Genomic DNA, 27,541 nt, shown 5'->3' with positions numbered 1-27,541 from the left:
TACAAATATTTTGCATAGCTCTGAGCAGCAGACCTTGGCTACCAGCAGGTAGCAGCTATGCAAAGCAGGGGAAAAGCTACCAGCTCCTAAGCTTGCCAGCCCTTCCTGCGTGGTTTGCTCTGAGCTTACTGACTGAAAAATAACAACGTGATTGAAAACAAGTTTTAACCCTTGCCCTCAGGCTGCAGCACGTTCACGTGTGCTCCTTCTCTGTCGTTCCCAAAGCAGGCAGTGTCTGCTTTTAAAGCTGTAACGATTGTCATGTTTTCCATCTTATAATCACACTCAAAAGTTCACAAGTTTAGAAAATGATGGAAGTAACTGTTAAAACGGAACTTTTTTTTTATTCAACACATAGAAAGGCAGCAAACCTGAGGAGCAATGCTACAAGGAGTAACCCAACGCTCGCTACAGCAGAGCCATCTGTCCTGGCATCTTTAAATCAAGTACCTGTACAGACAGAATTGTCTAATACCCGTATTACATGCTGCGCAGCACACACGGGAATTGCCTGGTGATTCCTCTCTTGCATACCTATACATTTTTTGATTACTGAACATTCATTAATGGGCACAATCACGAATTGGGAAGATCTTAAGTTTGGTTTGTAGCATATGCGATGATCTGAGAGTCATGAAGAAAACGAAAAGCATGAAATCTTTTTGTCTCGTTTTAGGGTACAGTCACCTCGAGGACTGTGAGAAATTAAGAGTTTCTTTACTGTAAGAAATTCAGCATCACAGTCTGATTTTTTAACATAACTTTTTGAACACTTTTAAAGCAGATTCTGGTCAAACATCAGTTAGCTGTAATGGAAGTGAATGTAGCTTACGTCTAGGAAGACAAGGTATAAAAAGCTCTGCTTTGTTCTAATTTGTTGTAAGATACAGTTTCTTATATAATTCACTTGTAGCCAAATACCATCCTGACTGAATGGTGATGAACGCACAAGACTGCCCAGACTTTGAGAGGAAAAAGCAAAGCCGCATAATGAAGTTCAGGATGCTTCAGCTGGAGCAGTGAATCTGGGCAGCGTTGCTTTACAGGGCAACTCAGATCTGCATCTGAGCTCCAGACACGCCTGGCATAAGGCCTGCAGTTTTGCCTCACAGCCTGCCTCCTTCGTTTTGCAACAACTCACTTTCCCCCCGAACTTTACTTTTGATGGCAATGAAAAGCAAAATAGGTCCAGAACAGTTACTCTGAAGCATTCCCGTAAGAAACTGCCTGACAAGTGCAATCACGGTTGGTGGTGTGGTTTTTCTGTTTCTTTGGCCACTGACATCTTATTTACTAAACGCCCTCCAGGTTCTGAGGCTGCTGGTCTGTCAGCAGGAGCTAATGGTCCCATACCTCAAGCCAAATGCTACTCTAGGCGGTGATGAAAGAACTGTGTGGGACTGTTTCTGCTCTCCACTCCCTGCAGGACGATTATGAGTTGGTGAGACCTGTCAATACAGACAAAAAAACTGCTTATGAAGAACATACACATATGAACGCAGTATAAACACTTCTCCCAGAAAATGCAATTCATGATGCATGGTGGCACGGATACCCCGGAAAGGTTGTTACGGAACATAAAAACCTAAGTAAGTTATAGGTCTATTTAGCAAGATGTCCACTGAGCATTAGGTACACTATATTAGCTCCATTTTGTTTCCCTGTACTTCCAGTCATCCAAACAGAGCAAACCAGAATACAGATCAGCATCATTTCAGGTTTTGGGAAATACAGAAAATTCATTCGTTCTCATTTAAGAACTCCGAACAGCTCTTATGAAAACTTTCTCCGATTTAAGCAGAGAAAATAACTGGAAAAATAAACTCCGGCCTGTGCCGAGATCAATACCAATAAACCCCTATGAAATAAAGGGATTTCACGTGTTGCTCTCGTCTGTGACTTGGCACTCTTTGCGGAGAGACGAGAAGGGGCTTTGCTGCAGGACAGTTGCGATGCAGCCCTCCAGGTTTTAACGGGAGTGCAAGGCAGCCCTTCTGATCAAGGCTGCCAATGAGACGTACTGGATTATTTCCTCTATTCTGCACTGTAAACCTTCTGAGCAGGTGTCCTCCTTTGTGCATGTTCTCGAGCAAAGGGTGTAGTTTGGTCGCCTGTGACTTTCCAAATAAGCCTCCTACATGAGCTTGGGGGTTGGCAACGTTATTCGGGTAATCGCATGGCATAAAGCTTGGCCTTAAATAATTCCGAAATTATTTACTGCTAGGGTGTTATTTTGCTCCTGGGTGAAGGCCATAACCATTTTACATCTAAAACACCAGAAAAAATGTACAAACACTCATTTTTTGTTAGGTACAGAATGCAGCAAGCGGCATTTGGGCACCTGCCCGGACCTGCAGGTATTGTCATAGCTCCCTGCATTGCTGTGACTTTTCAATCCTGCCCGTTTGAAGTCCCATCATATCTGGCAGAATGGGAACGGACCTGACTTGAAGAGATGAATGTGCTTTGATTTTTGATATAAAGTCTATTTTATAGCTACTCCACAGTAGCAAAAAACTAGTACTTATAATGGAGTGCAGACACTCTTTCAACTTTTACTCTTGGCTGGTAACTACAGTAATTTCTGACTTAACTGCATGTGCAGCTCACACCCTGAATGCGTTTAGGCCATTACTGATATATTTTATATATCCAAAATGTGAAAGACATTTCCTCTCTCTGTGCCTGTTTACCAGAACTCGTGTTTTATACATCCAGAGACCACACTAGCTCCTTCTGTCCTGTCACTCCTCGATACTGAGGGCAGCTTGCAGTCTGCATGTCCTAGATCTTTTGCAGTCTTTACTTTCAAAGTCAGTGCTCTCCTGAGATGCCAGGGATTATCCAAATTCCCTTGTTTCATCAATACAACCTTGCATTTTGCACAATTAAAGGACACTGGGTCTGCAAAGGGCCCCACTTCACAAACGGAGTATACAATGATACATGATTATCCTGTCTTTTTGTCAAGTCTCTCGGCCATCCGGAACATGGATCATCAGCAGTAACTTCGTATTTTTATTTCCAAATCAATGACGCAAATGCTGAAAAGCACCAGTCCTCGTATGGAGGTGACGCTGGCTCAGTAAAGAAGATTCCCAGTTAACTGCTGCTACTTGAGGTCTGACAGACAGATCTTAATTTGCTTAATATGTGCTGGGTTGGCACTCCATATTTTCAGTTAAGAAACCTGCTGCTTTTTGAAATATACGTTAGACATGTTCAGTTGCCTTTATCCACCAAACCCGTCATATCCTTAAAGACTGGTATGAGGTTTGTTTGGCAAACCCTGCCACGTAAGATCATGCTGATTCACCTTTTTTCCTATCTTTCATCAACCACTTCTCTTGTTTTACCTAAGAATGACTGAAACACTGAAGATAAAATGCAAAGCAATAACACTTTTCTAGTCTTTGGCATTTACCACACACTGCATGGTTTTTCAGTCATTACCAGCAACCAGAGATCCCCAGTCAATTCTGCTCGGTTCTTAAACATTTTAAAAGCCAGAAAATTTGGATATCTACCACTCCTAACCGATACTCAACATATTCCTTGGTTATCACTGAACAGAAAAGTACTTTGATGGCCTCCTGTGTTATAAGCAATTATTCTGCTTGCTTCCAAACACAGAACAGGCTTGAGTAGTAACTGCAGCGTGCAGACTGCGTCTCCCCTCACATTCTCCAGAGAGGGTCTCTCTCTGAAAGCTGAGCTTTAAGTGTATTTGGATACGCTTTGCAGCAGGTCTAAACAATACCAGTTAGCTGTACTCCTCTGTAGGCGACACTGAGTGCAGATCAAGAGGAGGGCGTGAGAAGGCAATCCTTGCCCTCGGAGGCTTTTCACATTTGAAGTGTTGTCTATGCAGACCATTAACGTGAAACGATAGTGTTTGTTAGAAGGGAGGACCTGGAGTTTCCAATTACAGCTCCTGGGGGAAACTGTGGTTACAGAGAAGATTTGTGATCTGTAAACATCAGATTACCAAACTTCTCCTGTTCAACCTTTTTGGATCTTATGAGCAGGCAGGTAAGAATCAACATCACATAGCAGAGATCACACTGGCGTTCGAGAAGACTTTCATCCTACGTTACTTAAAGTGGAACTGTATGGTCATTATGTTAAGTCCTCCAGTACCCAGAGATACAGACTTCACCACTGCTCATCCCACTAGAACCACTTGCATCATTTCATTCGTCCTCCTCATATATCCCCATGCTGTGCCTGATTTTTTCTCCTTGTTCAGTCTCAAGTGGTAGAGCAAACATGAACTTGTCCTTTCTGCTCTATGCAGAGAATCACACCTACCAGCGACTCTTAGCTGTGCCAACACTCAACCTTCTCTTGCACCTGCAAAGTTATCTTGGGAAAATGGTACGAAAAAGTGTATTTCCCATCTGCCTTGGGAATCTAACTTATATGATTTAGAGCACAAAGTATAAGGGCTTTGGAGGTTCCCCTAATTCTCTTCATTTATAGCTACAAGACTTCTAGATAAATGTCTATGGCTACATGCTGTAAATACCCCTGAGCCTAAAGCAGCTGCATACCGAACCCCGACTGATCCAGCTGTATGTATGGCTTGCTTTGAGGTGCTTAGGTACTTGCTGATAAGCACGCTCACATTCACAAAGGCCTTTTGGTGCTGCTCTGCTAAAGACTACCCAAAAGTGAGGACTAAATGCAATTCATGATGTCTGTCTGAACACCTAAGTTCCCAGGACAGAAAGCAGTGAGTGCTCAGCGTCATCGAAACTCCATGTCTGCAGGAATGAATGGGGTAACATCTAAGGTAGGTGTCAAAAAACCCACAGAAGACAACTGTCCCTCTAAGGGGTCAAGGACAGAACACCACTAGTAACATGAAGAAATGTGTAGACCTACGCACTTTTGCAAATCTGTACCTAATCCTTTGCTGCTCAGCGGTTTGTCCAGGCCAAAAAAGTATCCCAAAGCCATTTCAGAAAACGGCTTGAATAAATATTAAGGGTCAGGCAAAAAGTAATGGTTTGGACTTAACTCTCTGAAGTTCCTTTGGGTGCTACAGATGTGCATCTAATCTCAGGGACCATGTACGTACACAGTTGCATGAGTTTGTAGTATGTTGGCTCTGTCACATAGGCTGGGCTTAAATAAACCTCGTAAGAGAAGGAGAAAGTCCCCTATACTATAGCTTTCCTGCAGTAGTTACACTCAGTGTAAGGGTGGGAATTGACAGAGCCCTGTTTTTACAAGGCAATATCTAATTTAGTTTGAAACCGGAGAAATGAAACTTTCATTTAATATACAGTTATTTAATATCACTTTGCATTTGCATCCTCACTCACTGCACGTAATTTTCCACTGCAGGCAAGCCTTTGTAATTCATAAATGATCTCACTGATGACAGAATAGTCAAATGTGTGCAAACCTAGAAGGTTTGTTTTTTTTTTGGCTAAACAGCCTTATAAATGTTGTTAGACAGAGATATAAATGCAGTTCATATGGTTCCCTGAGGGGTTTATAATTCCGCCATCATTGCTGCTTCCCCAGGTTTTTGTATTGGGATTATTTTTAAATTGTACCTAAATCATTGGCATCTCCATACACTTCTCAGAAAACGATTTGGCATTTCTTAAATTCTTTTGAGAACTCTCAACTCTACAGCCACAGATCAACGTTGTTGCTCGAACAAGTAAACTCAACGCATACGTGTCTAATCCTGTCCTCTTAAGTGTCTGATTTACAATGTGGCTAATTGCATTTTTAGATTCCCAACACTCCTGGCACCAATTTCTGGTACACCACAAAAGGAGCCAGTTTCATAATTACTCTGTATCAACCCCATTGCTGGGAAATCAAATTCTCGAGGAACTTTACGGATAGCACGCTCTGTCAAGGCACTCTTGTTCAAATTGCTGCCAGCATGATGTCTTTCACTGTTAGTTGTTCCTTGATGGAATTTAATAAATATTCATTGGCAGAGTGCAGTGTAATTGATTCAGCCACTTTCATTTTTTATCAGCCCTGCAGGATGCCACAGCCTCTGCAGAAAATCTCCAAAGGTTGACAGTAAGAAGCTTTGGAAAGTCACTTGATGAAGAGAAGGGAGAGAAATAGTGTCTCTTATCGCCATGTCTAATATTCACTGTCAGGAGAAAAAAAGCTATGTGGTTCTTTGGATGAGCAATGTGCCTTATATAACACACTTTAAAAGTTCACAAATTCATAAAGTGTAATATTAAATGAAATATTATGATATCAAAAAGGTTTATGATTAGAGAATATCAATTTATACTGAAAAATGCTTTCTAATAAAAATCAGGATACATTACATTAATATTTATTTCTATTTATTATACAGAAGATTTTCCACTACTCATAAATAGTGATTTACATTTACTTTTAGTATTCACCATGCTAGGCACTAGAAGCCTAATCCCACTGAACTCTTCATAAAGGTTTTAAACTCCCCCTACAGTATCCACGCCTACGCTGCGTTACATTTAGGACTACTGGAAGTCCATGTTTAAGCAAACATCCCATTTCTGCTGTCCTGTTCATGAAATTAGGCCTTGTACAGTAGCTTTTTTGAAGAAAGGGTCAGAGTTGACTTTACATCTAATAAATCTTCATTAAAAATGTGTCAACTGCAACATGTATTAATATAAAAATGCAATATGTATTGAAAATATTTTCTGTATAAAAGTACAGAATTTTCTGATATCAATAAGGACTACATATATGTAGCCTACCAGAATCAGACTTTGCATTTCATCTTATTGTTTCTTTAAGTTGCCTTTCAGACATGCCTCATCTTCAGAGTTCATTTAGGTAACAGCCCTACTGCTTGAATCCAATTAGCCCGTTTGTTAGCATAACCATCACCTCACTGATTTTCCATGTAGTTTGGTAAGAAATCTCTTAGTGGCGCAAAAAGGAGCATATAGTGGCAGGCTCTGCACCTACCAGAATGTTCTTTTGCAAGCATATAGTTTAAAAAATATATACTATAGATCCAATTCTCTGCTTGTAGACACATATGCAAAAAAAAGTAACTGTATTGAATTAAAGAGACTGGCGAAAGTGTTAAAATCAGCCATGCTGGCAAACTGAGGCATATATTTAATTGGTTTCTTTTCAGTACCTGTCATGTCAAATTTACTTCTCTTGTGAGACACTGTGAAACAAAACAAAAAGTTGTAAAAAACTTGTTATTTTTTCTTTCTTTCTTTTTTTTTTGGAGTCGTTCACTTACTGGAATGCCGGTGAAGGTAACTGGAGGCGACTGCCAAGAGATGCTAAAGCTACTGCCATTGGGAGTGAATTTTGCTGACCCTGGAATGTTCACCGGAGGAGTGGCCTGCGTGAAAAGAAAATATTATTCCAGTAAGAAGAACCCTCCTCTTCCAAAGCATTTCAAGGGATCTTTCACTCCTTGAAACTGTAAATCTACGAGAGACCTTCTGAGGTGGAAAAAAAATGCATGGTGACAAGCATTTTACCCTTATGAGAGGGATAATCATGGATAAGCCAGGAAGGAGGGGACATATTTATATATCACTGTTTTTAAAACCTTGTTTAGAGAGGGACAATAGCTCTCACAAGAATCCACGCAAAACCCTTAAAAGCCAGATTTGATAAAAAAATACACAAAATCAAACATCATATACAAATAACTTTTAAAATAATTCCAGCTAGCAGCAAAAAATATTACAAATGATCACCTGTTCCACAGCGACAAACAAGGCAGCTGGTTTGAACAAGTGAAGACCGGTTGGTGTGGCTTCTTGGACAACAGGGTTAACGATCAACAGTAAGGGTTGGCCATTTCTCATTTATCAGATAAAAGTTGTTAAGAATCATCCCAATTAAAACAGTCTTTCCTATTAAAAACAAGGAGCTGAAAATCATCCTTGGGACTCAAAAACCAGCTCTGAAAAGACTAAGTTAAAGCAAATATTTGAAGGACCCCTGGGCCCCTTGAACTCTTACACTCTTAGCATCTGGACTGTAATAGTCAGTGCTGCTCTGGGGTGCAATACCTGATAATCTGAGCTCAGACCATTGAGCATCTTCCATCCTGTGCCTCCCCTCCTGTTTTCTCACTGGGCTCTGGGCCCTCAGGAATTCTCCCCTGCCCCTTTTCAAATCCCATTTAATTTACAGAATCAGGAAATTCATACCTTTGCAGTTACCCTGCCTAGCAGGAGCATGAGCAGCCACCATGAACACAGGCTCCCTTTGACCCTTGAATGTCAAGGTTTCACCACAAAAAAAGGCTCCTTGGTTTAAACTTACAAAGGACTTGCTATTAAAAATGAGCTTTTACTTCTGCCTTACAGTTGCCTGCGCCTGACAATAACACAATACACTTATTTAAGTAGTGTTTGTGTTTGAGGCTGCTGAAGTAGTCTCACCGCTTCAGGGAAGAGAGTGCTTCCCTGAGCTGCCAGGCAGAGAGGAGTGATGACAAACTACAACCTGATAGTCCCTATTAAAGATAATCTTCAGAGTAAACAAGTGCTGAAGCAATCCCCTGGAGTCTCTCCAAGGAAAAGAAACCGAGACCACTGGATGCCTCTGTCTACGGCAGCTATGCTCTGCGGGCTGCCGAGCCTGCTGACAGCTCCAAGAGAATCGACACAGACATGCGGAGCAAACATCCGCTGAGCTCCATAAACTCTAAAAACCTCACTGAAAGGCATCAAGAAAAATTTGGCGACTCCAGATGGTACCAGCTTCATCACAACCCTGTTCAAACGGGAAAGAGTGAATGACCACAGCGCTCCTGACAGAACGAACTGGAGGCAGCTGGGTCGGCAGCGAGATCCCACTGGGATATCAGCTCAAAGCCGGGGTCGGCACAGCGACTTGCTCACGTATTCAGACAAGACCTGCAAGGGAAATCTGAGGTGCTGAAAGAGCCTGCCTGTAGTTCCTCTGTAGCTAAATTTAACAGGTACAGGCACTAGTTTCATAATCAAACGTGAAGTATGGGAAGTTTAAAATTGCTCTAATTTGCAGTTGCCTAAAATACTACTGTGCTCAATTCTTTTTTCTCAGTGCCTAAATAACTACCTCAGACATGATCAGATTTAGACAATCACCTTGTTCGCTTGTTTCCCAGACGTGCATATTTGCTCATCAAGCACAGTCACCTTTTCCAGGCTAACAATTTAGAGAATCTCTTCCATAAGCTAAGCAACTATAACATTACAACGAACTGAAGAGTTTCTATACCCTAATCTCACTTTACTTAGAGACCTCCATCTAATTTCCAATCAAAATATATTCATGGATAATTTATAATTACTTATTTGTGCCAACACTGTCCTTATATCTGAAATAGCATGTGCTCGTCCTCTTCCCTTCTCATATTTGTCTCTCTCTTTCTTCCCAGGCAGCAATCTCATCCTTTCCTTGCCCCTGCTTTACCCGAGCTGTCAGTCCCTGGGCTGGAGAGGCCCCCCGTGTCCTCCCTGCCCTCCATCTTCGCTCTGATCACCTTCTTTCTACCGCTTCTAATTGGAGCCCAGCATCCTTGAACTTGGTTGACCAGAGCTCTACTGAGGATCTCAGCTGAAGTTATCCAGGGGTCTTGTACAACAGCATTAAAAATCCCTCTCTCCTAGGTATTTCTTACCCAAGAACGCTGACAACTTTTTTTTTTTTTTTTCCTTCACAGCTCTATTGTTGTTGGCTCACGGTCATTCTGTGCTTGACTAATGAACACGGGTTTCCTCCTCATGTAATTCGTTAACTACCCCAGTTTATAGGAGAAAAATCTCATTAGTTCCTAAGGTGCAGGACTTTGCATGTTCTGCCATTAAATTGCATCCAAAACCTATTATTCTTAAGATCACCCAGTCATGTGAGCATGATATACAAATTCCTTTACTGCTGACGTCCCCTGAGTTCGTTATCAGCAATGTTTACTATAGTATTTGTCTAGTATCAAAATGATTTAATGAAAATGAGATCAGGCCCAAATACAGCTTTTCATTCAACTCCACTAATAACATTCAGCAGCCCTTTCAAAATTACTCATTGCTGTTCTCCTGGACTCCCCATCTCTCTCTCCTACACTAAATTTAATCTCTAGCCTAACAAATAGTGCCTATATGTTTTAAGATCAAATGCTTTCCTCGAATCTAGAGGGATTTGTTCTTCTGTACTGCTTCTCCATTGTTACAAAGGTACCTTGTCCAAGGAAGACGTCAGACTGTTCTAGCATAATCTTTCTTTGGGGTTCCTCCATTGCAGTTCACCTCATTTTCTGTACTTTCCGCAATTTCTTCAATTATTCTTCTAAATCCTTCCTCATCCATAGGCACAGATCAGAGAAGAGAGTCAGGACTTGTCTGATCACTTCACCTTTACACCTTCCTTACTACAGGTATTATATTTGCCATTTTCCAGTCATACAGGAAATGGCAATTAACAGATGTCTTTAGGATTCCTGCGACCCAGCTTTGGGTTCCCTATTTTTTTCCCTTTTTTAACAGGAATTCTGGAATGAACATTATTCGGCCTCCCTTACGTGAGTTCCTTGAGCTGTGAATTTTGCCTCTACTCCCAATTAAGTGATTTCCACTTTCATGCTTTCATTCATAGGAGAGATTGTCTTTATCACTACATTCCCATTCTATACTTTGTTTCAGTTTTGATACAGGTAATATTTTTATCAGAAGTAAAAAAAGTTTTGAAATTCTGTATATGGCTCACTCCAGCAAGCAAACTGCAGGAAATAAGGTGGTGTTAAAGATGCTGTTGTCACCTTCTCTTCTATTCGCTTTTACACAACAGATTAGTCACAAGAATGCTTAAATGCTATGAGTGACAGCTGGGCTCAATTCCTCCTCTTGCTGGTGAGAGCTGAATCTCCACCTTGCCTCCCGGAGTGTGCTCTTCTTGCTGGGCTAGAAGGACCCCAGCACAGAATGCCACTGACCTGCTCTGCAGAAGCTGCCTCCTGTGCAAGGAAAACCCGAACATGAGCTGGAGCAGGGACCCCGTCTCCTGCTTCCAACAAGAATGCCTTGAATGGTGTGAACTGTGTCACTCCTCACTGATGAAATGAAGTATTGAAACCAGAGCAACTTGAAAAGGAGACGGGGCTCAGACGCTTGTAGTCTCTTGTCATGGAATACATCAAATCTAACTCAAGTGGCTGAAACATCTGAACTAGGATTTCCTTAGGCAAGTAGTTTACTCAAAGGCTGCTTATGAAAAAGGATCATGCGAGTCTCCAAATTGCAGGGAAGGGTGTCACAACTGCAAATCCCAAATAAAGCGAGACTCTTCTCAGCAGCCTACACTTAGTGCTTCACTCACAGGGCTTAAGCTAGACTGAGAAGAAAGTCTTTCTCCTAGCTGGCTTGATCAACCCCCAGGTTGGCGTGCTACCCAATGCAGCTCCCACCTGAGATGCCAAGCTTCCACCCATGCTTTCCGCCGTGCACGAGAGTCTAAAACAAGCCTGTGAATTCTGTGTGGTTCCCTCTGCCCTTTTAGTGGGTCTGCTCCAGACGCACAACAAAGGTTTCATCTGTACAATGCTGTATACAAAAGTTATTGCATCTGATAAATTTAACAGAGTTCAATTCTCTGGTGCATAGGCAGGTCATGGACCACACTACTTCAAAGCTGCTATTTGTCTTTTCTCATATGGTATCCAGACCAAAACATGTCAAATTTTAGTGCACTTTTACAATTAATGCTTTCTGTCTGAACTTAGTTGGAAGTTTTTGGAACAGCAGGTTTTGGATCTGATTGGATTTCTGCCATTTGCAAAGCATTACCTCTAAGAGCAGGAGGATATCATATATGATCTTTCATTCTTCCTGCTCTACTTCACATATGCAAACTGACATCTCACACTGTACAAATAAAGGAAATGAATTGTTTCTGGCATCCCTTGGGTACTTGCCTACAGACACATCCAGTACAAGCAGAGCTGAAATGAAGACTCTGAGAGGGAGCTGGCTGACTGAATGAGAATTTTTACAATGCAGGAGACCGTATCTGAGCACGTCACCTTGGGTCCTCCTTATGGTCAGTGGAGAAATAACTGATGTAGTCAGTGGGACACACAGAGCAACTCTTCTCAACCTGAAGTATGCACCTCTGTGCATACTGGCTCCCACTGGCTATGGTGGGAGCACAAACAAACAACTAGCTCAGAAGTGGACATCTATATTTAAATGAGACAAAACCCCTTGGGCTGCCCTAAAAACTTTTCAACCCGTTAAAACTAGACTTGGCTTTTTAAAACCCAAACATTGTGATCTGACATTTGTTTATACATTAATGACATTAGTGTAATCAATGGAGTTCACTCTCGCTAGCGTTACCTGGTAAGCATGGTCCGTGTGTACGAGGTAGAGGTTGGTAGGAGCTGAGCGGCTCAGAGGTGTCATCAATTTAGTCTCGGTTTTGGCACAGGAAGTTTCAGGACGGATTGCATCTTGGGTGGGAAAGGAAGGAGGAGATGCTAAAGATGGAGAGACTGGGGAAAGACTGCTTAAGCCATCAGCTACTGAGTCCGTGTTGAGCCTGATTTCTGTATAGTAAAAATCCTCCTCTCCATCGCTGTAGTCAGACTCTCCGACACGTCTGTATCAAGACAAAGAATGAAGGACTGATTTAATGAAAGCAAGAACCCCAAGGTAAATTTTAAGTTCTAGATGCATGAGCAAATATATTCATACTGTCAATAAATTAATATTCCCAGTTTCAACCCTACATACTTTATCAGCATTCTGGCTGCAGGGAAGGGGAGAGGAAAAGAAAATCATCTAGTGTGAAGGGAAAAGAATCATGAATTAGATTTTTTTTTCTCTGTGTGTTATTCTTGCCTAATTCTTTGACCTTGGAGTAGATGTTTAACTTCTACGCTTCAGCTTAAATATCAGCTTCTCATTCCTAACTATTGAAGTTAACAAGAATCTCAATGCACTTTGACTTCAGAAATGACAGAGCAGCCACAGAAGGACGGGTAAAGATAACAAACAAGGGCAAGATATACTTCACTAATGTAATAGCAAACAATATGTAATCTTATCATAGGTTACTTAATTAAACCAAATATAGTTATGGCCATGGTTCACCGTAACATTCCTTGGCATAACAGAAGAAGCTGCTAGAAAACAGTCTCACCATGCAACTCACTCAAACACAGGTAGAGAAAGGACACGTAAGGGCTGGCTTGCTAGTGCTGGACTTTCTGGTCCTAGTCTGTAGATGCAGACTTACTGAAGGAGGAGATGTAAAAGGCTTAAGTGCCCCTGCATCCCCTGGCACTATCTGCTGCGTGTTTGAGCACAAGTGCTAGGAGCGAAGCAGCCCAGTCAAAGCAGTAGTTGCCAGTAGGCTACATGTTATCTTGAAGTCTCAAGCAAACCACTATTTTAAGCACATTCATAATCCACATGCTATACAGACATAACCCACAGCTCATACATGCCTATTTTCTCCTTGGATCTTCCACATGGGAAATCTGAGAGCTGTAAGCGTCCTCCTGCCTGCATGTCCGTATCAGGGCTGAATGCTGGGCCTCTCCAGCATTCAGGTGCAGGCATGCACCGCAAAACCAGCCCCTAGCCAGTTCCTGACTGCTTTCCCATATACCCCTACCTGTGGTCCTCTTGCCACCTTACTCAATAGAACTCGTTGAGAGAGCATGGGTTCAGCACGTTTGAAAGGCTCTACCACAAGTGAAGGGCCTAGAGCACAAGTCTTATGAGGAGCGGCTGAGGGAGCTGGGGTTGTTTAGTCTGGAGAAGAGGAGGCTGAGGGGAGACCTTATTGCTCTCTACAACTACCTGAAAGGAGGTTGTAGCGAGGTGGGGGTCGGCCTCTTCTCCCAAGTAACAAGCGATAGGATGAGAGGAAACGGCCTCAAGTTGCACCAGGGGAGGTTTAGATTGGGTATTAGGAAAAATTTCTTCACCGAAAGGGTAATTGGGCACTGGAACAGGCTGCCCTGGGAAGTGGTGGAGTCCCCATCCCTGGAGGCATTTAAAAGACAGGTAGATGTGATGCTTAGGGACATGGTTTAGTGGTGGACTTGGCAGTGCTAGGTTAACGGTTGGACTTGATGATCTTAAGGGTCTTTTCCAACCTAAACGATTCTATGATTCTATGATTCTATCTGTCAGACCGCAGTCAGTCACTCACCAAAACTCCCTCTCTACAGCAAAGTTACAAACTCCAAATTCCAGGGAAGTTCTGCTGTTTACTTCTCCCTCTTCTGTGCCACAAAAAGGATTTCCCCATAATATACAGGAGAAAGCAACATTCGTAACTGCATTTTGAGAGAGATTTTCTCTGTTTCTGATAGCTTCACTCTTCAGAGCCTAAGCCCAACTGCAATTACTATGACCTTTGCAAGACTCTCCTGAGCTCCACGCCAGACTACTACCTCATGGTCACTTTAATTTTTAAGCACTGGGTAACACACACTTATACAACAGAGATGTATTTCCACATACCTAAGAGGTGAAGACCATGAGTTCCCACTGTAACTATATATGAGACAGCTAGGTCTCTCAACAAATTGCACAGGAGATTTCAGTTGCAAACTAAAGCTCTGAAACAAGCTTGTGTCATGCAAGACTCATTTGCTTTTGCTTCTAGACCAAGTAACATACACATGGAATTGCAGTTCAGTTCCTTTTTCTTAGGTTTCTTAGGTTTTGGGGGGCGTTTTTTGAGTTAATTCGACTCAGAACTAGCACAAGCACCTGATCTGGTGTGAAACAAAGCTGGAAAGCATTCATGCAAGACCCTGAAACCTGCTGACTTTTGCACAGCATCAGCCTGGACGTGACATGCAGATACCACAAACGAAGAAAATGCCACTGAGCTGCGCTGCCATTAGGGAAGTGCAGTATGACCTAGACTTGTATTTGACCTTCTAGTAAAGTTCACAAAGGTTCAGGAAAGAAAGTGCCTCGCTGTTGGAATAAGATCCTGTTCTCCTTGATGCACTACTCCGCAATTTCCTCAGAAACCTAGGGATCTGAGACAGAAAAGCCACGGACAAGCCAGTTCACCTCCCTGGCCAGCTGCGACTGGTACCCTTCGATACCAAATCGTTTAGACTTCTGAAGAGACTGCTCTCTTACCCAAGGTGAATGGTCCGTATGTGTTTCTGAATCCCTGCAGCTGTGCTCAGTACCTTCCCACAGTTTTTCCACAGGCATTTGAACATCACCTTCATGGAGTTCTGGAAATGATGAGTAAAGCAACATTAGTTGCATGAAAGATAGAAAGAAAAACCAAACCACCCAAGCCAGATACAAAACACTGTGAAGGTTCAGAGCCTGTAACTCTGTAATGATGTAATAGTCTCTGTCAACAGTATCATCCTACTGAACTCAACAGAATCCCAGTGAAAAGCCACAGGAGCAGCCTGTGCCAAAACTTTACCTCTCTCCACTCTTTGGCATGGCTTTTTCATTTGCAAGTTCCAGTTTCTGTCTCAATGCTAAAGGAGGTAGATGATACAAAAACTTTCTACACTTCTTTGGAGCCTTTCAAAGAACAACTGATGAGGACTTCTCAATGCAAGGCATCTTCTTAAATTAAGGTCTTCCTAAAGCAAGCCCTTATGAATATTTCTGCTCATGAATTTTGCAACACAGAAAGAACACTGTGCCAGAAAACCGTAGCTTCTGCAATGACAATATTCACCCATGAGCTGGCAAAACCTGCTTTTATTTCATTCAGAAGCTGCTGCGACCCATACTTGGACAAGAGAATGAGAAGCCATCTGGCCGTGTTCAACATTTTTAAAAGAACATGTGTATAATCTCATTTTACTATTCTTGTTATACTCTTTAATATAACTTCACTGGCTTAAACTGAGTTATCATTGATTTAGAGCACAGCCAACAAGGCTATAACCAGCCCAATCTTCAATATTTTGAAGATTCTGGACAAAACTAGTCTTAATTTAAAGCACAGTATGTCATAACAAACAACACATGTTAAGAACTGTATAGATTTTCTTAAAAGCTAATTTTACCCCCCAAATGAAACCCCTATATAAATTTTAAATAAAAAAGATCTAAATAATTTATGCTTATCAAAAAATCATTTTCTCTATTATTACAGAACACATTATTAAAGAAAACATGAGGAAGAGCTTCAAAATACTGTATTATTATCCTATAATTTTAGTTGCATGTAAGATTAAATGAGTATATTCATATAGAGCTTGATTAAAAAAAAAGGGAACAAGCATATACTTAGAGTTAAGTACATGCTTCGCTGTGTCTTGAACAGAAGCTGACTTGGTGCTTTCTTCAATTTGGACCCTTTGGAACTGCATGCCAGTAGATGCTAAGTTTCAGCATTTGCTAGAAAGACAATGATTAGAATGTAATTTTTTAAAATGTCAGCTGATGGGCTTTTTAAAATACAAGTTGCTTGAGGTAGCATATTCTCATAGTTACTTGGCAGTCTAACATCTCCTGTTTGAAAGTACGGATGCTAAGGGCTTTAAGATTTGAGGTACCTGGTCATACTGTTCGCATGAAAACTTTCTACTTTGCAATAAATTGCACATAAATTCCCTCTATAAGTTTTTGATCTGATAATACAACTACCATTCAAATAGATACAGAACTCTTTTTTCCTAAAATTAAATGTAGCCTATCTAGCAATTCTGATAGATACACTTCTTACTTTTATAATATAATACTAAATACTATCATCAGCTCAAAACCACACAGCCAACCACCAACCATGGCGACAAGACGAAGACCACGCTTATCATTTACACCTTAGGAATTCTGATATGACATCATGAACACCATATGCATCTTTATGAACACAGAATGATTTAACATCCATCTCCAGTTTGATGGTAAAACCAATCTCCTAGCTCCACTGTGTTTTTAGCTTTATTGGCAATGCTAGGACTCTGCAGAAACCCATGCATTTTAACGTAACCAAATGAAATCTCACTCAGTAGAAATACAGAACATGAACCATGCTTCCATTTCTGACTAGTCAAAAAATTGCCTATTCAGGCTTAATGTTTTATTTAAGAAAATAATGGAACATAAATGGTTTGGTGAAGAATAACTACATTAGTGGAAACTTTTAAGCAAGCAACTTTCTTAATGGGAAGTGGTTGCTAACATGACATTTTCCAAACATGAAATGGAAGAAATTTTAGCGAGTAAAAGTAAGGTTACTGATCACTTTATTTCCAGGTTTATTCCTTCTGATTTTTGCAGCCCTGAAGAAGATATAACCTGAACATTTTTATTTCAGCTTCCAAAGGTGCGAAGCTGTACTCAGATGAAGTACCAGGCTGGGACCAGAATAAAAAAAATGTAGGAAACACAGTTCATTTACAAAACAAAGTTTGGCAGGTAATGTTATTGTTTAGCTACATTAAACATTTGCCATACAGAGCAAAATCCCTGTGAACCAGAACAGGTAGTGTAATAGATCTGTGGTAGGTACATAAATGGAAATATTTGAAGACAACTTAGATAACAATAAAGATGGCAGCTGCAAACCCATCTGTCTCATCACAGCTGAGCAATAAGAGTGATGCTAATAAGCCAAACTTTAACTGAGAAGTAAAAGGCAAACCAGCGTACTTCTGCATTCCTACTTCTCCTGTCCCACACCCTCCAAAAGCATCTCTGTCTTTAACAGTCAGCTCTAACTTCTAATTTATTATAACAAAGGTGTCCTCCAAAATATTTTTTTTTTCCTTTTTAGCAAGAAGCACAAACATTTTACACCCCTCTCCCACAAACAAGGGCAGAACAGTGTGGATCGGCAAATAAGCAACTTCTGGAGCAAAGGGATAAATCTGAACAGGTTTAAACGATCATTAAAACTTCTTCCTGCTGGTGATGAAGCAATTAACTGTCTCAGACTGAGCCAGAAACAAAGTCACTAAGGAGAATAAATTCTCTGGTTTTTCTTCTTACAAAAAGCCCTTTTTCATCTCGCTATGTAAAATCTGTCCTGTTGTGTTGGGAGGGAAGGAAACTTGGGACTAGTGCCATCTCTTTGTTTTCTTTTTCTTCGAGAGGAGCTTGCTTGCTAGCATAACAGTGCTTTTTTGGGGTTAGTTTTCTACTTTTTTTTTTAACACTGTGGTTTTTTTAGTCTGCTTTTGCACTCCTACTGAGGATAAATTTGGCCACTGCTAATACTGTATCAAAAGCCATCAGATTTGATCTCTCTCTCCTCTTTTCACTCCATATGTTTGCGCAGAGAAAGCTTCACAGTATTAAGGTATCTGACATGCTGTCAGACAAACAGCACTTTCAGGGAACAAGAAGTATTAAGGCCATATCTAGTTTTTGCGATGACATGTAAAGGCTGCCTGTTGCATCCTGCATACAAAGAATTTGCCAAAGTAGGATAGAAATCCCTTGAATGGCCAGAGGCAACACCTTCTGGAAATCACTCTAGTGTTTTCTGAGCAGGAGGCTCTGTAGAACCTCACCATCTGCCAGCAAATATGTGGTGCTGATGGCAGCATGTGTGTGCAGTAGGTGACTAGGTTGAATGAGACATAGCGACTAGGCCAAGTACCTACGTTAACTGGATGCCAAGGAGGGATACACATGCAGAGCTGTTTTGGTGGCCTGTTCCTTTCTTACAGCAAAGTAAGTCTACCAACATCCTGTCTGCCCATGGGTATGGAAATTAACAAGAGGCTAACCTTCCTCTTCCTAGGAATGGGTTCATCAAAGAGAAGGTTGCTTGTTTCAGCTTCATCAATACCATCATCTGGCTGGGAAGGTGTCCGAAAAGCTTTGAAGCTATCAGCTGACAGAGGTGGAGATGGGGTGGATGGGTTGGACTGGTCACTGGGAGCGTTCCAGCTCCAGTATCCACTGCTGCTGGTACTAGAAGGCACAAATCCTCCTTCTTTCCAAGATCCATTTAGGGATTCTGTCAAGAACAACAACAGCCATCATTACAACAGCATCATGTGTTAGGGCTATGCAGCTTTTTTATCTAAGGCTTAGATGCCATGTTGGTAATTAACTGTACGTGCAATAAAGGAAAGCGAAAGCGTTGGATGTAGAGAGGACAACCACACCTATCCCACTGCACACAAATTACGTATTCCACACTTAATCATATTCCACACTTAATTTTTCAGGTGCTTTTAAAAAACAAGTATTTTTCTAAAAATAAATGCTGGGTTTGGAAAATTAACCTGTTCTGGAGCATAAACCGCAACAAGCAGTCAGATATTGCACGCATGATTAAGGGGAAACATTCAAATACATCCTCAGCTTTCAACAGGAACACACGACTGTGGTGGGGAGTCAGAGCAAGCTCCAAGCCACCACACGGCCAACAGGAGATCCCCTGGGAAGGAAAAATACACTCTGAGCAACAGGACACTAACGAGATCTGCAAAAACATGATCGCCATCCCAGTACTAAAACACTGAAGAAAACCATAATTACACTCTGTCTTCTAATAATCTCCCAGTGTACACGCCTCTGCCTGATTTGAATCTCTAATTGAGGTGGTATGTATCCTTGGAAGGATATCCCTTTTTCTTCATACACGTGTATCGTTAAGCATCTGGTTTCAGAAGTGGGACGCATAGACGCTGGATCACCTCCACACCTACTCGCTGGAGGAACCCCCTCCTCACTGCAGCAGCTCCCCTGACATTAGGTGGTAAGCAGACGCTCAGACTAACAGGTTAACTCTACAACACGGTGGGTGGGAGTAACAGCACTGCTTTCACAGTCTGCGGCACGGCTCGAGCCATGCTTCACACGTTGAGGTCCTCAGGCGTTAGACACTGGCATCTTCCCAATCCCTAAAGGGCTTTTGGCAGGAGAGGAGTACGTAGGCCACCAGCTCGGCCAAGATATGGCCTGAGTGTGTCCAGCGGTGCGGCCATGGGCGGCTCTCCCTGAAGCTTCAGGGTCTCACAGGGCTGGGGCACATGTGCAGGGACTGTTTAGGTGCAGTTTCTCCCTAACTCAGGCATTGGAAGCTTTTCCCAATGACACTGTAGGTGCCTGAGTATTGTGCAATACCCAGCTTTGGAGCTGGCAAGCAAATAACATTATCTGTTCGCGAAACGTTATTTAAGTGTGAGACAGGAGTCTTTTCAAGCCAGTGCCTGCCTTTAAGAGTTCTGCAGAAGTCACTCCTTCATTCCTTCTCAATTTCTTACAGATAAATTTAACTAATGACATCAGCAAGAAAATAATGTCTACCACCTGCTACCAAAAGCTTAACCCAAACCCAATGAATTTTTATTTTTCTTCTCCTAATTAATTTGGTTTTGGACAAACCCCTTAATCATTAACATCAGCTGCTCACAAAACAGAATGCAGTGCTCCATCATGTAAGCACGTGCATAAAAATACCCCCTTGCGCAGGCAGCAGCTAAGTCCCCGCACTCACTGATCAGGGCCACAGAGCATAAATGGGATCAACCCTCCCTCCCCCCCTTGCAAATTCCTCTTTGGAAAAGGGCATATACATTTCCAGTAGCTAATAAGTTAACATATGAAAATGTCATGTTTTGGTTCATGATTACAGCCTTCATGTGACTGTAATGGAGGTGGGTTTTGTTTCTTTTAAGTATTTGTACTTGAGTCTCATGCCAAAGCCAAGAAGTACATCTGGTATCAACTTGTGACCTTAGCAGAGCTTAAAATTTCCATTTCTTCAGAAAAACAAAAGAAACAGCACTCTTTCAACAACTACTTTCTGACACATTTATGGTGGTACTTTGTATTCTCAGGGTTTACAGCTTCTCCTCACCTTGCTGAGAAAGAGACGTAAATCAAGAACATTTTTAAAGTAGTATGGAAAAGACTGAACGAGGCTGACAACAGGGAAAAAACAAACACTGGTTCTCATTACTACTAACAAATCTGTCAATGTAAAGAAGTTTAAAATACAAATAAATGCAACTTACTCTTATTTTGGGGCTCTTTTCACATTGCTGGAGTTGCGTGAAAGAGAACCAGACCAAATATTACTCAGCTGCAGGGAAACAAGGGCCAAACTCTAATCCAGTTTACATGGGTGATCAACCCCAGTAATTCCAGCACAGATCAGACTTTAATATTAATGCTAATGCTATTTTGTTTACTTCTAGGCAAAATTCCATTTGTTTAAACAAATGTTGCTTTAATTACACTGCTACTTACTGCCCTCTTTTGGAAAAGGATGTAGAAAGAATTCATCATTAGAACATTTGCAGCTCGTGTTACTACGATCAGAGCGTAGCCTTGCAACACCGATTGAGCTTTAAATTATCAAATCTTTATGCTTCTAGTGAAGTCTTTAGTAAGTCTCCACTCAGGCAAAACTAAGATATTCAGGGAGAAGGTGCCCAAGAACAGCTTCATAATCTTGTCTGTGACTACTGAAAACACGTGAGTTACTTTTTCAGGCTTGTCTTCCCAGATTTCGGGAAATAAGCAGACAAGCTATGTGAAGAAATATCAAAGAGCACTCAGGCTGCATGAAGAAATATCAAAGGCAGTTAACAGCTACCATTTACCTATTAGCAATTCAAAAGGGCTTGTTTGGAAGATCTTTCCAATCGACAGCTGCTAGCTCGTGTGCACTGCCGGTCCTGACAAGTCATCTGCTCAAGCTGCTTCAGGTGGCAGATGCTGCCTTGCCCCACACGAGAGCAGCTACCCGTGACCAGGGATGCAAGGCGGGACACGCACGTGCCTCGGCCACTCCAAATCCCTGCCTGGCACATCAGCACAGATCCACCTTCGCCTGTGGTTTCGGCTGTGAGCTGGAGCAGCTGGAGAGCAGGTATGTTTTTTCCCTTCCATTGGCCTTCCCTGGGAGCTGGCAACCTCCAGCCCTGAGGTGGGACAGTCACTGGGGTTGTCACCACTGGAGGTTTCCCAGGGCTCCTCAGAGCAGCAATACTCCATAAACACTTCTGGTTTTAACATTTGGTAAGTGTGGGGAAAGCACACAGGCAGGAACCATGGGTGTTCATGGCTAAACTTCCAGCTAAATGAACAAAATTTAAGTTTTCTGGAAAGAAATGAAAAAAACCACACTACTCGTTCAAAAATCTTGAAAGCTGGGACACTCCTCATGGTACAGATTCCTTTTAAGTACAATTCAGTGGATTGCCCCTGCTTCCATGAAGAACTGCAAAGACTACTTCCCTCTTAATTTGCAATCAGTTAGTATTCCTCAAAGCACTCCAATTATTTACAGTAGAAGGGCATTTAGTATCGATTTAGTAGTTATGAGTAAGAAAAGCCAGTCATACAAACAATGCTGAGACACCCTAGCAAGGGTGTCCTAATTTAAATTATTGCTTAAAATATAACACTTTCAAAAATTTCTTGTAATCCCAGTCAAGCTTGCATAGATTAATTATATTTCATTAGCAATCTCATTATTACCACTAACTTTTTAGATTTATTTTTACTAGTGTGTCTTCTGCTATACCATGAACGGAGTAGTCTTTTAAGGGATTATGGATTTGATGGCAGACCACCAGAGAGTTACAAAGGGCACAGGAACAGAGGGTCTAATCCTGCATCGGCAGAAAGAGACCCATCGCCGTGCAGACCGCCAGCACGTGGCCCCTCAGCCGAGGGCTGCGATCTGGAAGTGCTTTGACTCATCATAGTGTTGAGTAAAACCCGATCTGATTTCCACAGGGTGGGGACAAGAACAACTGCTGTCATGTTTGCTGCATATGTGCAAATGCAAAGAAGCTGTTTGGAAAATTAGTGTTTCAGTGAGGTCAGGAGACCTTCTGCAGCACTCATCTCCCATTTATGAAACGGGGCATCTCCTGTTTCATAAACTGAAGCTGCTCTATGGTTACGGAAAAGGTTTCTTCTCATTTCTGCCAAGGCTGTACCAAAAATCTCAACTATGTCGGAGCAAAGCTCACTCAGTATGATCCCCAGCACACATGGGCCACTGCCAGAAGATAGCCACTCACCCTTTGTCCTCCAGCACGGCCACCACTCCTGGAACCAAGCCCCCACAGACACAGCCTGCCACCCCTCCCTGCAGCCCCTGCCCAGGAGCTGCTCCGAAGGCTTACCGTTGGGTCGGACAGGAGGGCTGCGGACCAAAGGGCTGGTGGATAAACTGGTGAGTACCATGGCTGCTGTTACTTTATCCATGTCCAGTTCTTCTGAAGATTTTCTGAAACACAGCGAATGGAAGGCAGGAAACACATCAGCAAATATTTAACTCTTTTTAGTGGCTTTGTTTGTTTGTTTGTTTGTTAGTTTTAAATAATGGACCAAACACTAAGCCAGTAACCAAACCAAGCCACGAAGCAGAGTTGTCAGAGCTTTTGTCTTCTGGCAACCTGAGCATACCAAGTAGCTACGTTAAGCAAACCAACTCAGCATAAATAGGAAAAGCAGTAAGAAAAGAAAATACATCAAATTGTCAGGATTATTGTGACCCTCCATTAGTTTGACCTTGTTCCCTCTTTTCAGAATTTCAGCTGTTCGTATCCTTAAAGCTAAGTGTTTCTTTAAGTTTTTTTTCTTGGATGAAGACATAGAGATGCAAAACCAGGTAAAATTACCTATAATATTAATAACATACACTACTCTCTGTAGGGTGAGGAAGAACTATGAACTGGAACTGAGGGATGTGATTTTTGATTTGTTGCTTCCACTAAACACAATTAACCTTCCCGTACTCTCTCCGAAAGACCAATCCCGAATTTTTCCTCATCAGATTATAAACTCATTATTTAAAATAATTAGTAAATTGGCAGAAAACCGGGGGGCGGGGGGAGGAGTTTGCCGCAGGTGTGATGGGTGCCCAGGCCAGCGGGACAGTGCAGCAGAAAGAGGGCGACCCATCACTGCCTCAGCTCAGCCTTGCTGGGGACTGGCCCTAAGTCGCTGCTTTGATTCGCGCAGTTAAGAACAATGAGTTCTTGGGGAAAAAAAATAAAATCAGGAGAGAGGCAGAGGGGAGGGAGTGGGGAAGGGGTAATAAGGGAGAGGAGGGCAGCCCGCTTTCCAGGGGAGGGAGGAGAGGATTTGAAGAGAACGGATGCCTCCAGAAACCAGGCTTCAGTGACCCACTGCTCAAGGAGCAATGTGGTTTTTTAGACAATGCAGAATTTTCATTGGCTGTAAAAATGTACATACCATCACTTTTTTTTTTCCAAAAGTAACTTTTCCTGACAGGTTAGCAGTACAATGTACAATTTCTGAAGAGTGAACGTACCAAAACAAAACTACTAAACCCACTAGGTTTATCAGACTTTAGCTTTCCATCCTTGTGGGACAGTGGAACCAAAGCAGACAGCTTCTTGTAAACATTTGCTTTCAAACATACAATTGATCATCTGAGACCATCTTCTCATTTACTAGAGATCAAGTTATATTTGTTCTTACAAAAGGACACATTTTTCCCCCTCTATTCTGCATTGCGGGGTTTCTAGACTTTCCTCTGTGCCTTGTCAGGAGCTCTACTTAACCATCAGGTTGAGTCTTTATTTAAAGCCCAATGTAAGAAGTGTTCAGCTACCTCATGTTTTCTGTCAGCTGTTGATCAGTATCACCATGCTGCTTGCAGTTCCCTTCCTAGGATCCCATTTCACCCATCAGGTTAAAGGCTCATTAACTGGAAACTACACTATGGCCAAAGCCTCTTGATATTTTAGTGAGCAAACCTCAAATTTGTCCATGTAACAGTTCACAGCTGCTTTCTGGCTGATGCAAGGAGCCACACGCATGCTGATGAACACTCTCCCATGCCGCACAACAGCTTAGCTCTCATGACTGTCTTCTGCAACGCATCAGTGCCTGGAACCGAAATGCTGATGATGGTTCCTGCTGCGTTCTGATTATATCCATAGAAACCCTCCTTTCCTTCAGCCAAGGTTTTTGTGAAGAGCACAGCAGCCATATGGTCATCACTGAGTACTGGAAACATCTTGGATATCTGCTATCATCAGCTAATACCTGAATCCATCACCCATCAGGTCCTCTCACCAGCAGAGGAGTATTTTACTCAGAATGCCAAATTCTTCTGGGTCCAGAAGACCTTTCCTCAGGGATGACGTGGAGATGCTACGTTTTCTTCACCCTGCCATATGATTTTCCAATTACCTAATATCCCAGTATGAAAATCCACTCTCTGAGAAGCATTCAGCTGTTCTGTAGTCCCCTCCTGCGAGACTACACTGACTGTCCCTACTCCTTTATCCAGCTGTGGATGAACCACTAATACTTGCACTTCTGCGACATATGAGGACAAAATGACCATAGATTCCTGATAACGCTGGAGAAGCTAATCCCTGCTGTTTGCAATCCGACTTCCAACAAGGTTCTTCTGTGCCTGTGGGAACAGGACTAACGCCCTCCCGTCCAGGCCTCAGCAAAATTGCAAAATCACACTACAGCAGTTGTGTTTGCCAAGTTGGCGTCAAGACGTCAGAACCTAGACCCAGAGCTAATCCCAAAGTTCCTCCAAATAGTCCATAATTTTAACTTCTTCTAGCTCTTCTGTATTGATGGGGTTTTTTTCCCCCTCTACAATGGCTCAGACTGCTGCTCTGAAAAACTAACCCTTGCTCCAAATAATTTTGTCAATAATGCCCCAAAATTGTCAGCATTGGCATCCATGCCTAAGATGAAAATTTTCACAGGCTGGCAAAGGACAGGAACGGTCATGAACCCCCCCACCATTTCTAGCCATGCAAAACCACGCTCTTGCAATTAGTGGAATGCTTTTTTCTACCTGATCCAATTTAACGGGTTTTCAATATGGAAAGCCCAAATAAACAAAACTTTGAACTTTTTTGCTGCCCATTTTGAATCACGGTTGTTTTTACTACTTACTGCTCCTCAGCTGCATCCAGCAAACAAGGAATGCTCTGCTCGTACTTCCCAGCCACAAGAATTTTAGCAGCTACAAGTGCTGGCTTATGTGACTCTGCTCCCAAACACATTTTTACAGTTTGGCTCATAAATGTAAACACACATATTTCATATATCATTCAGCCAGCACCGCTGCAGCAACAGCAGCCTTTGAGAGAGAGGCAAACTAAAGACAGGAATCACTTAAGCCATCTGCATTTAGTCAGCATCAGATGTGAGTCGATGCCTTAAGGCTGCCCCAGTCTTTTCCAGCTTTCTCCACTGGAAAGTTGAACCTGCACACAGCTGCTCAACAGTATTCGCACTCGGAGGGGAGAATAGCTTGTTTGTTACACATCGATCGTTCACAAACCACTCATTCCACCATTGCTAAGGTGATTTTCTGCAGACTAAAGTTATAATCCCTGATGTTGCTTATACTGTTATTGGGTGTAATGAATTCTAACTCAGTTGTAAGATCATCTACTACATCAGCTATGGAGATTTCTTCTGTCCTCTAATCCCACATCCCAGTCTCCAAATGCCATCTCCCAACTTCTGGATGGATATATTTGTGTCAGCCCAGCCTGCACTTGAGACCAAGCAGGTTTGGATCCTTTATTTCCAAGTCTTTGTAAATCCAAACACACACGAACAGCTGAGAATGATCCAGCTGAGACATAAGCAGCAGAAGTTAGAGGGCCTCAGGGACAGATCTTTTACCACCACCCCATGTCTCTCAGCTTCATGTCGCCCTGCTTCCTCAGCCGGGAGAATGGTTTCACTTGATCCCTGCAATACCCTAACCTAGCCAGCCTCATATTTAAAATTGTCCTTTTCTTTAATAGCCAAGCTCAAATTAAACTTAGTTATTACCCTCACTCTTGCTCAATGCTTCCCTTGGTTTTGCTGATGAATTTACTGCTTTTTTGATAAACATTTGACAGTGTTAAGAAACTATCACATCTCCCTCAGTCAGAGCTCTCTGGGAGGAAAGGCTGGGTTTAAGCTCCAAAAGATGAGCTAAAGAGGGTCCAAGACAAGTCCAAGTCTACACAAGTATCCCAAACCAACACAACATCCGATCTCCTGCTGTCCCATTTCCTCGGCTTGTAGCTGACTGCCCCTAGGACCCGTGTTTCCTTATGGGACTGGTTTAAGCTCTTGGTGCGATTCCTCCCTACTAGCAACTTTCTGGCGAGGGGACATCCTCCTGACCTCCCTTTGGGAAAGGTGCACAGGTCCTCTTCTGGCCGCTGTCACCTTCACACTCCCTACTATGTGTTATTCCCATCTGGACACACTTAGACCGCACCTCTGCTTTTCCTTCTGTCTATCAGCCACACCATCATCTATGGTTGGAACATTTTTATTTTTAAACTTTCTCTCAAAAAATCCTTAGAAATATGTATTTTATTCTAGTTTTGAAGTCTTTAGTCTATTCTTTATTATTTGCCTGGCTTAGATCAAAAAGCCCACAGTTATTCCTCTTGGAAAGACTGCATCTTAGGTCAGTTCTTTACCCAAGCGTATTTTAAAGGTCCTGGAGAATATTCTCAGAGCAGAGAAACTGGTAGTGGCAGCAGGTGTTTTTGATAAAATTGACCTTATTCAAAAGGACAACTAAGTTCATTTTAAACAAAGAAAAAATAAAAACCAGACAAATTTATTTTCTCTGCCCACAACTCCAAAGC

At 42.2% G+C, this 27,541-nt stretch overlaps 1 protein-coding gene across 3 annotated transcripts in view; it reads right to left on the bottom strand.

Moving 5' to 3' along the window:
- ZNF704 (zinc finger protein 704) overlaps window positions 1-27,541 on the bottom strand; it is a 114,243-nt gene that overhangs the window by 17,815 nt on the left and 68,887 nt on the right. For 2 of the 3 annotated variants that reach the window (XM_087750964.1, XM_087750978.1), the window contains exons 3-8: window positions 23,057-23,160; window positions 18,689-18,921; window positions 15,114-15,214; window positions 12,339-12,600; window positions 7,241-7,345; window positions 1,354-1,448 (exon numbers count right to left, since the gene is read on the bottom strand). In XM_087750964.1, coding sequence (XP_087607090.1) covers window positions 1,354-1,448; window positions 7,241-7,345; window positions 12,339-12,600; window positions 15,114-15,214; window positions 18,689-18,921; window positions 23,057-23,160 — 900 coding nt within the window. The remainder of the gene's footprint in view (window positions 1-1,353; window positions 1,449-7,240; window positions 7,346-12,338; window positions 12,601-15,113; window positions 15,215-18,688; window positions 18,922-23,056; window positions 23,161-27,541) is intronic. The other variant, XM_087750970.1, reaches the window with a different exon arrangement.

The sequence above is a fragment of the Nipponia nippon genome, unplaced genomic scaffold (assembly GCF_047370975.1).
Source record: "Nipponia nippon isolate SJK-2023a ecotype South Korea unplaced genomic scaffold, ASM4737097v1 scaffold_1, whole genome shotgun sequence".
Lineage (NCBI taxonomy): Eukaryota > Metazoa > Chordata > Aves > Pelecaniformes > Threskiornithidae > Nipponia > Nipponia nippon.
The sequence above is the reverse complement of the archived record's forward strand: the minus strand, read 5'-3'. Positions and strand labels throughout refer to the sequence as shown.